Here is a 10,765-nt window from a genome sequence, read left to right as displayed (position 1 = left end):
CAGTTCATATCAGATGTGCTGCGTCAAGCCTGCAAAGGCTCATAAATCAGCTGTCTCATTGCCCTGGTCATTTCAAACCAATGTCTGACCCTCTTGTTACCTTGTGATTTATAACTGGACGTTACTTTTTTTTTAATGACAGATTTATAAACTTGACTGTGCTGGGTTTGATATAATATCCACTTTGTACACCTTGCAACACAACAGTAAATTTATTGTCTATGAACTGTTACCTTGAAAAATTACATCAATGCAAAGAGGTTTCCATTCAGGATCACAGGCAATAAATTCATTGGATGTTTTTTTTTTGGTTTGGGGGAATGATGATATTTATGAGGTCATGAGCAGCTATATAATGGGTGAAACTGCACCAGTCAGACAAGAGTTCTGTACTATAGGGGTCGACAAAGACTAACTACTTAACACAGCAACAATGCACAGGCTGGTATTCTGCTGGCTCATTATCATCAGCCTGTCCTGTCCTCTCTCATCTCTTCCCATCAGAGACTTCAGTGAGATGTCCTATCAGCTCTCAGGTAAGTTCTTTTTGTTTTTTTGTGGTCAGTATTCTAGTAAGGGACAGAGGACCAGACAGATTTTTTTTCTCACTCAGAAGGGGCTCTTTGTATCTGTGCTCCTCAACTGTGACAAGAAGTACAGATTTCTTCATGATGCTATAGGCACAATGGGAACCAATACTGGGTATGTGTCCTCATGGAATTGAGACACTGGGTGCATGAACCACCCTTTGCTACAGCCTTCAGGCCCGGAGCACAAGCTGTCTGTACTTTGCCATGCTGAACGTGAGCTGGCACATACAGCTTCTGTCTCAAAAACACTGAGGAGATTTGGGATTCTCTATTGAAAGTTTCCTGCCAGAATGAGCAGCTCTCTGGCTGCACTTTAAAGATTGCTGCTTGTTACAGTTACTTTTAAAGTTAAATTATTAGGAATCTAGTTGCCACAGACATCACTCCCAGAAACAACAATCAGGAGGGTACAAATCTGGCTTAAGACAGTAGTGAAAATGGGTTTGGTAATCTCACATTCATTGCCTCCTGGGTATTTGCAAGCACTGTGGACCCTTTTTAGCTTAGTTAGGGAAAGCACTGCTGCTTGGAAATCCAAGACTTAGGAGAGCAGGAATGCCACTGATCAGGACACAGAGGCTTCAGGACAAGGGGATGGGGGTCCAGAACTAGAAGAGAGACATTGCCACAGTCAGAGGTAGAGCAGTACTGGCTGAGCAATTTCCTGGGGCTCAGGAATCACAGAACAAGGAGTGCTGCAGAACAGCACCTAAGTGATTTCACAGAACTGCCCAGGTAGAGGGGAGCACAATGACCTACTCTGGATCTTAAACGCTGCTGTTCTCCTGGGCTAGAGACAGACATTCAAAAAGCCTGAGCCTGAATTGATTCAATCTTTGCAGGTTAGTCTAACCTGGCTAGGCTGAACCAGTTTGTAATGGGACAGACATTCTCGCTGGACTGAGGAAATTCAGGAACATGCCTGCAGTGGCTCAGGCTAGAAGCTGGGGGGGGGGGGGGCTAGAGCAGCCCTCCCTTCCCTTCCATAAGGCTGAGCTGAGGGGGGCGTGGCCAGGCCCTGGCAGGACCTCTGATTAGGGAGGTCTGCCTGTACCATCCAAGGCTTTTCTCCCCTGGCTGCTCAAGGGGCAGGAGTGTTACCAGCCCCCAGCCCCCTGCTAGCATTGAGGCAAGGCAGGAGTCTGCAGTGCATGCACCTGTTGATGATTGAAAACTTCCCTATCTCCCTCTCTGCAGCAAGCTGACAGGCAAGCAAGCCAGCAGAGGCTGATAAGTGTTTATCACCCCATCAGCAAAACAACAGCCTCTCTCCATTAGATCAAACTCTTCTTAAACAGCTTTTGACCTGTTGATTAGCTCCAAGAAGCCCCAAGCAGTCACTGTTCTGTCTGCTTGTCCCAGTGAAATTGGAGACACTCACACATAGAGACACTTCTCAGCATTAGCTAGCATACCACATGCCTAGGGTCCGTGGGGCTGGGGTCCATGCTGTGGGAGATAGGAGGGAGTGGAGGATCCCTGCTTGAGCAGCAAGGGGGTGGAGGTAAGGCAGGGGAAGCCAGGCAGACCCTGCTGTGCCTGCAGTCTATACCGAGCTCCAGCCAGGGAGCAGAGGGGAGAGGGCTAGTCTTGCTGTGGAGCAGAGAGCCCCACCCAGCCCAGAGAGCATGCCAGGATGCTGGGGGAGTTTGGTACACTTCTCAAACATTATCTGACAGCATTGCTATAAGGAGGTGAGGAATAAATCTGTGATATGTCTTCTCATACAACACAAGGAGGTAAAATCCTGCCTTATGTACAGACTAATTTTTTTAAACTTTCCAGTGTCATCTGCAACTATCCCTTCATATAATTAATAAGAAAAAAACAGCCTTCAGTTCTGTCAAGGAATTTCCTTTAAAACTTCATAAACAAAGTTTTCCAATAGCCAATGGGAATGAGGTGGGAAGTCTTCCAGTTGCCTATAGTTTGTTTCTGGTATCATTTCAAGAGCTTCAGGATTGGCTTCAGGATCACTATCCTCTAGCCCAGTGGTTCTCAGGTTTTTTTGTACCCGGACCCATTTGTAAACATTGATGGCCAGTCTCAGCCCAGTGCTTCTCACTCCCAACCCCATTACCCCCTACTCCCAGCCCCCCAGTATATAGGACAGGAGGTGAGTGTGTAGGACATGGGGGGCCCCAAGCAGCCCCTTGCAGGCTGGAACTCTAACAGCCTGCAAAGGAAAAGCCATAGTTTCCACGTTTTTTTCCTTTAAAGGAAAATCCATTTTTAAAGCTTGTTGATCCATTTTTAAAGTTTGTTCATGACCCTTTCATATATTCTTGTGACCCACTTGAGTTGTGACCTACGAGTTGAGAAATGCTGCTCTAGGGACGGAGTGCCACCATGCGCCATCCCACACAGGCACTGTCCACCAGGCCAGATATGCGGGGTGGGGGCAGGTTGCATGCTGCCCCTTTCCTTCCGGCTCGGCATCCAGCCACTGGGTGTACACTGACCCCCAAAAAGTTGAAAACCCCTGCTCTAGCCCATCAGATTTTACTAATCAACCCTGATTAATTTCCCACTCTTCTGAATTTTCACTATTGTTTGCAAAGATGTAATTTGCTGCCCATCTTGACAAGATACGATTAGCTCATAAAGCATGCCATTTGCAGCAAGGGTTCTTGCTTGCAACTTGCCTGGAGAGATGAACCATTCCTCAACTAATTGTTTTAATTCTCTGTGTAAATAAAAATCAATCCCATCTGACCCCAGTGACCTATTATATTGGAAAAATTAGTGACATCTGTCACAGTACATACTGAGAATGACAGCTATAAAGAAAATGCACCATGAAGTCTAATTATAGGTATAATTTCTTATCTCTGCAAGATTTTATTGCATTTAATATTCATAAAATGGACCAGGTTAACCAGTCTTGGACCTGAACTTCTGTCTTAATACACAGATTGTATTGTCTTTACACAGATGCACACTATTGTTAGGATGGGACAAAATAAGTAATTAAAGAAATGGATTCAGGGAATACATCTTCTGCTAGGATAAACTGAAGTTAATTCATTTTACATAGGCTACCACAAAGAAAACTGATGGAAAGTACATTTGGTTGCTACTGTACTTTGATGGATTCAGTCTAGAAACCTACAAGCTAGAACTTTCATATTCTATAATCACTTTCTGAGCCAACCTGCCACCCCCATCTCCACAATTTATTTTTCTGATTGAAACAGATTAAATGTTTAAAATTTCATTCAAATATGGCAGGCATTTGTAGGAAAGTCTAACACATATGCATAATACATACAATCACTTAGCTGGATGATATGGAGAGAATGTAATTCAGCAGATATAAGAACCCATGGTAGCCAGCCAGTTAACCAGCTAGTCAGCGGCACATGACCCACAACAAAGGAGGGATGACACACCTGGGCTCTGACTGCTCCCTTTCATGTCTCCTTTCAAAAGCAGAGGATGATAATTCAAAATTAACCTTGGAGCGACTAGATGCCTTGGGGAGAGTGTCCCTGCTGCAGACCCTGCAGGGGCTCCTGGATGCACAGAACAAGGATAGCAAAACAGGTAGGACCAACCTGCCCTATTTACATGGACGCACCCCAGGCTCTGGATCCATGCTCAGGAATGTCCACAGCATGCAGGCTGCAGACAGGGGCCTCTGGGAGAAACCTGTTAGCAGTCATCAGGGATTGGCTACACTTTGCTGAGCAAGGCTTCAAAGTACTCTGGTATCAAGGTCAGCTGCCAATCCCAGCAAAAGGTTCCCGGCCCCTTTGAATACCCCCCACTCAGAGTAGAGAGAAACAATCTTTCCAGAGCATAGTGCCACCAATGATCACTGTTTGTGGACTACCCAAACCTCCCCAGGCAGGGACATTTCAACTCAGGGAGGACTCACTGACTACCTAGAACAGGGGTAAGCAACGGTTTTTGGCCGGAGTGCCGAAAAAACCCACAATGCCTACCTTGGAAGGTGCTAGAGTGCCAACATGCCAGAAAAACAAAAAAAGGGCAGGGGGTACATGGCAAGATGTCCTGCTTGTGCCCCTTCACCCCCAACCAAAGCCCCTGCCCCCCAGCCCAGGCTCTGTGGGTATCGGCAGCTACCCAGAACCTGGGTCAGCCACAGCCAGGAGGTTCAAAACAGCTGCTGCCTCCCTGCCCCGCCCCCAGCTCCCATGCTTGCCAAGGAAAATGGCCTCGCGTGCCATGCTCGGCCCTCATGCCGGGAGTTGCCGACCCCTGACCTAGAACAAGACAATGGGGGCAAGGGAACCCTCTACTCTCTCAGTGGGCAAGTCTGAGTTGGTGGCCCCTGAAAAAACTTTCTTAAACTGCTGCGGTTTCTGCTGGGAAAGGGGTTTTTCTAGATAAAGTCAGAACTTAGCCTGGGGATGATCACTGCACCTGACAGCTCTCACATGATCTGAAAAAGCAACAGTGTTTTCAGGCACAGAAATTTACAGCTGTGGATATTGCTAAGTACAATGGCTGTGATGAGGGGCCCTTGGAGGTCAGACTCAGTACAAAACTGCCGCTCCAGAATTTGATGTATGCCACAGCACAGACCTGCCTTGTGTCCGTGGGAACAGCTGTTAGCTGCTCCTCAGAGCATTGATATTGGCTGCTCTGCTGAACTATACTGTTGCAGCGAAGAGCAAGCTGCATGAGGGTGGGTAAGGGGGCAGGTACAGACTCCATTTCCAAAGCAAAGAAGAAATTAATTGCATTTTGTTTTTCAGGTCTCAGCTTTCACAGCTACAGCCCACAGGAAAGCATGAAAGAGGTAACTGACCAGCTATTGTCAGAGAAAGGTCCCTAGGGTTAGGCTAAAGGGAACTGCATAATGAGAAACCTTTTAAAGATCCACTGACCTTAAGCATGGCTTAGTCCATGTATGACAACTCCAGTTGCCGATGTAGGAAGTATTATATACAAGCAGCAGCAAGAGAGGAATTCAGCAAGCTACTGACAGGAAAAATTTTAATTTAAAAATAGCTTTTAAAACAAAGGAACCCAGAATTGGGGAAAATCAAAACCATTTCCTCATTATTTTAGTATTTCAGCCCTCCACTGGAAAACTGCCATCTTAAATAACCAGGTCTGACATTAGGAGTCCTGGTCAACTCGTGCCCATGTGGACATGAAGGCCCACTCAGGACCTGGCGTGTGCACATGACACTTCTTTGCCACTGCAGTTCAAGTTACCCAACCCCAAGACAACAGGTAATGCAAAACCATCCCTAACCATTACCACACCTTGCTCCTACATAAAAGAGTGATACAGAAAGCTGTTAATTCTCACAGCTGAGCTATGGTTCTCTCCCTCGGAGCTAAGCACAATATAGGGTTACACAACCCAGTAGGAGACAGCAAAAGGGCTGTATCTCACTACAAGGATTTTTCCTAGGATTTAGGCCAAGTCTGTCCCAGTCACTAAACTTGCCTTGGGCTGTTTGATCTTAGGTCCTCTATGGAAGTCATCCACGACTTGCTCTGCTGAGTCGTCTGCTGGCCAAGGACAGAAAACAGTACAAGAAACGTGGAAATCCCTCTGAGTGCTTCTGGAAATACTGTGTGTAACCTATACCTGCGTGTAACCTCTCTGAGCCCAACTGCTTTATTTATACAGATGTTAACAACTATCCTGGAAATGTGTACATAGATTTACTTGACTTAAAAGGAGAACAATAAAAAAATATGAAGCTGACTCTTAACTCCACATTCTGTGCTGTTTGGAAATTAATAAATATTCTACATTTTGCAAATATTTTGCGAGCAATGAGTTACTTTCTTGTGGCGATTCCAGCTCCGCCTCCTCACCCTGTACTTGGTAGTGGGGAGAAACAAACATACAGAGGGCTCAGCCTGGGAAATCAGAAGCCCCACAGGATGCCTCCCTTAAACCTTCTCAGCAGCAGGATGAGTGAATCAGCACTATACTGCACAGCCTTGTGCAAGGCGTTTCCATGAATGTTCATAGTGACAAACTAATGCCAGCCAAGAGAGTGATGGTGTAAATTAACCCACAGGAGATTGTTCATTTTGCCAGGGTGCAGGAGGAATCATGAGGGAAGGGGTAGGGGGCATGTGACCCTGCTGTAATGCACATTACCAAGCACAGCAGTTATATCCAGCAGGTGACAACTTCCCTTCCCACACCCTTCTGCCTTCAATCTCCTAAGCAGATGCCCAGAGGGCCTGGGCTCCCTGGGCCGTTTCTGGCTAAACATAAGTAAGGTGCTGATATCTGCAGAGGAAGGCTGCCAAACATCCATCCCTCAGACCACTACCCTTTCCTGATTATCCATGTAGGCACCAACAATACCACCAGGAATGTCACCGAGCAGATTAGAGCTGTGGAGCACAAGTTGTGTTCTCATCGATCCTCCCCATGGAAGGCAAGGGCCTAGGCCGGAACCATAGTACGTATGTCTGACATGGTGGTGTCAGCTTAAAGGCTTTGGATTATTCAACAACAGGTAGATGTTCAAGGGAAGATGATTCACTCCTCCCTTGGCTGCATCCAGATGAGCACAGACGTGCAGTATGTGGCACTGCAGACTCATCTGTGTCACCACATACTGCATATGCAGGCGTTCTCCATGCTGCTACTTTGCAGCACTGGTGGGGGGGGGGGGGTTCACCCTGGGAGATCCCAGGGTCAAAAAAACCCATGCCAGAAAAAGCGGGGTGGTACACTTGGTGGCAGTGCACACTGCCCAAAACCGGAGCTTGGCTGGCTGGAGTCACAATCCAGCTACCAAGGAAGCCGTGGGTCCATTATAACAGCTTGGGGAAACACTTTACAGAAGATGCAAAGAAACTGGAACTACTGAACAGCTATTTTGCCTCAGTCTTCACAAAAAAATTTAAGCTGCAGTCAGACACCTAATGAAGGACAGGGACAAGCTGAAGAATGAGATAACAAGAGAGACAAATAGAGAGCTTTTGAAGGGTCTGAATGAATTAAAGTCATCCCGGGGTACTAAAGTAACCGGCAGAAGAGATCTTGGAGCTCCTGGCAATAATAATTGTGAAGTCATGGGAGACAGGTAAGGTACCAGAAGACTGGAAAAGGGCCAATGTAGTGCTTCTGTTTAAAAAAGGCAAAAAAGGAGGACCTGGGGAACTATTGACCAATTAGCATCAACCCGATAACCAGGAAGTTACTGGAGCATATCCTAAGGAAGTCCATTTGCAAGCATCTGTAGGAGGAAAGGCTGACCACAAGCACCCAGCACAGATTTACTAAGAACAGATCATGTCAAATAAATCTGATCTCCTTCTTTGACAAAGTTAACAACTTGGTTGGATGAAGGGAATGCTGTGGATATAGTATATCTGGACTTGGGCAAGTCTTGTGAGAAGGTTCCATTGACCTTTTTATAAACAAGCTGGAGAAATGTGGGCTAAACAAAACTATTATTAGGTGGATAAACAACTGGCTCAATAGCTGCAAGCAAAGGGTAATTACTGTCAGACTGGCAGGAAGTCTGGAGTAGAGTCCCACGGGGGGTCTATCCTGGGACTAGCGCTGTTCAACATGTTTTTTAATTATTTGGATGCTGGCACAAAAGCTTATTGAGCAAGGTTGCAGATGGCATGATCATAGAAAGGATTGAAAACACAGAGGATGGGACTGAAATTCAGAAGCATCTTGACAGATTGGAAAGGTGGACTGAAACTTAACAGGATGAATTTCAGTTTTGACCAATGCAAGGTGCTCCACCTTGGGAAGAATAAATCATAAATGCAAATATAGAATGGGTGACACTTAACTAGCTAGCAGCACTATTGAGAAGGATCACAGACTCGATATGAGTCTGCAGTGTGATGCAGCCGCACAAAAGGCAAATACAGTTTTGGGATGCATCAATAGAAGCATTAGGTGCAAGACAGGAAAAGCGTTAAGTCTCTCTGCTTGGCGCTGGTTAGGCCTCATCTACAATATTGTGTACAGTTTTGGCCTTCACATTTTAAAGAAGACATGGAGAAGTCATAGATGGTCCAAAGGGAGGTAACAAAAATTATAAAGGGCTTGGAAAGTAAATCATACAAGGAGAGGTTGAAGGAGCCAGGCATGTTCAGCTTGCAGAAAAGGCACTTACGAGGGGACACAGTAGCAGTGTTCTAATACTTGAAGGACTGTCTTAAGGAAGAGAGAGCAGGACACAGAGAGCACGTTGCTGCAGAAAGCAGGACACAGATCAGTGGCTTGAAATTGCAGCAAAGTAGGTTTAGAGCGGATATCAGGAAAAACTTCTTCCCCAATAAAATGGTAGGGCAGTGGACTAGAATGCCCTAGAGAAGCTGTGGACTCTCCATCACTGGAGGTTTTCGAGAGGAGGTTGGACAGGCATTGTCCAGGGATGATCTTGTCACAGTATGATGGGACCCCAAGTCAGTCAAAGCAGTGAGGTTGCAAACTCCTCTTGAGATGAGGCACTCAATTCAAAGGACAGCCAAATTTAGGAAAAGAGAAACCAATTTTAATCACTAGGGAAAAACACAACAGAAATTTTATGCATCTGTGGGTGCTTGTCCTGGAGAGATCACACAGCAAATAACAGGGGAACCATTTTTATTATCAGCAGGGATCCAGTTTTCTGTTCACCGTGGAAAAACATGGATTTTATCTTTTAAAGAAGAAAAAAGATGAGAAACCACAGGTTTCCCTTTGCAGACTGGCAGAATTCCAGCCTGCAAGGGGCTGCGGGGGAGTGGGATGCAGGGGGTGCCATGTACCTATGTGTGTGCACATACATGCACCTACCCAGCAATACAGCCAGGCAGGGGTGGAGAGCAGTTCTCCCAGCTGCTTGCAGGTAAGTCTACGGTGGGGGGGGGAGGGCATAGGCGACACACAGGGAAAGCAGGGGGATACAGATGGACGCCCCCATGGTGAGGGAGGGAGGGCAGGGTTAGCGGCTGGGGGCACTGCCCAGCCAGGGCAGTGCCTGGGGCCTGGCCAGGGAGTGGGCAGAGTCATTGGCAGCTTGTTTGAGGGATGTCAGGTTGGGGGCTGGCTCCCTGCCACTGCACACACTCCCAGTGGTGGGTCAGGTGCCAGAGATAACATGTAGGAGGGGCATGGGAGCAGCACATGCTTCCCAATTCGTGCATGGGGCAGAGGAGGATGTGGGATGCTTGTTGCAGCACTCAGGGCTCCCCACCCTGCTGCCCTCCCCCCAGGGGGCCCTATGGGTCAGCAGGTGGGACCTGAGGGGGGAGGGAGGGGTGGTGAGCGGTGGGGGGAAGCTCTGTGCTGCTGCCGTGACCCATGGCAAGGTGCCGGCTGCCTGTCCAGCAGCAGCATGGAGTTGTGCCCCTCACTGCTATCACAGAATGATGTGGACCAGAAACTCCCCATGAACAAGGTGAGCTCAAGAGGCCTGCAGAAAGGTATAAGAGAATCCTACTTTCTGCAGCATGCACCTTGTGTAAGAGGCCTGCTAGCAAGGGCTTCTGTACATCTGGGGCTAAAGCTGCAACTACCAGCGAAGTAGGTCACATCAATCTCTCTGGCATACATCATCAATCTGTGACCCAGCTGCTTAAACAAAGCCAACAGCTCTAATAAATCTTGTTCACTTTTCATGAATCTTAAGACAGATGGAACCAGCCATGACACAGAAAAATGTCCCTGCAAACATGGAGCGGGTTAATGCACACAGTAGCTATCAGAAATCTCTGGGTATCAACAGGCATCTTGCTCTTGCACAGGTCACCAGGTCAGCATTAGCCACAAAGCCTCTCATTTCCTTCTGCTTCAGCAATGAACAAGAACTTCTAGGAAATGACTCAAAAAGCCACATGGAAGAAAGAGAGACCTCAAATATTTTAGGAGTCAATAAGGAACTAATAAAGAATGGTAAGAAGGGGCTGAGCTGCAAAGAAAGCTGCCATGGGCACCAGAAAGCACAGGAATAGAGTGAAAATTATCATAAGTCAAAGGAGTTAAACCTTGCCAATGAAATTAAATAATTAAAAGATGCTTTCACTATTTACCAGCCCCTCTGATCCAACAAACTTCATGTCTAAATTCTGAATGCTGAACCCCACAAGTTTCTATTTTCAGTAAATGTCCTTTGCAGTTAGCAAATGTGACTCCACTGTATCAGCATTCAACAACCAACACCATTCCTGGTAGTGAACGAAAAACAAACAGTGAAAGAAGCAAACAAAACAAC

At 46.7% G+C, this 10,765-nt stretch overlaps 1 protein-coding gene across 1 annotated transcript; it reads left to right on the top strand.

The window, feature by feature from the left end:
* Positions 1-406: 406 nt before the first annotated feature.
* Positions 407-6,284, top strand: LOC102576846 (urotensin-2). Its single transcript, XM_006267862.3, has 4 exons — positions 407-536; positions 4,026-4,136; positions 5,315-5,358; positions 6,039-6,284. The coding sequence occupies exons 1-4, from the start codon at positions 434-436 to the stop codon at positions 6,153-6,155; spliced, it is 375 nt and encodes a 124-aa protein (XP_006267924.1). The 5' UTR covers positions 407-433; the 3' UTR covers positions 6,156-6,284.
* Positions 6,285-10,765: the final 4,481 nt, after the last annotated feature.

The sequence above is a fragment of the Alligator mississippiensis genome, chromosome 13, assembly GCF_030867095.1.
Source record: "Alligator mississippiensis isolate rAllMis1 chromosome 13, rAllMis1, whole genome shotgun sequence".
NCBI lineage: Eukaryota > Metazoa > Chordata > Crocodylia > Alligatoridae > Alligator > Alligator mississippiensis.
Note: the sequence above shows the minus strand (reverse complement) of the source record. Positions and strands in the feature narration are given on the sequence as shown.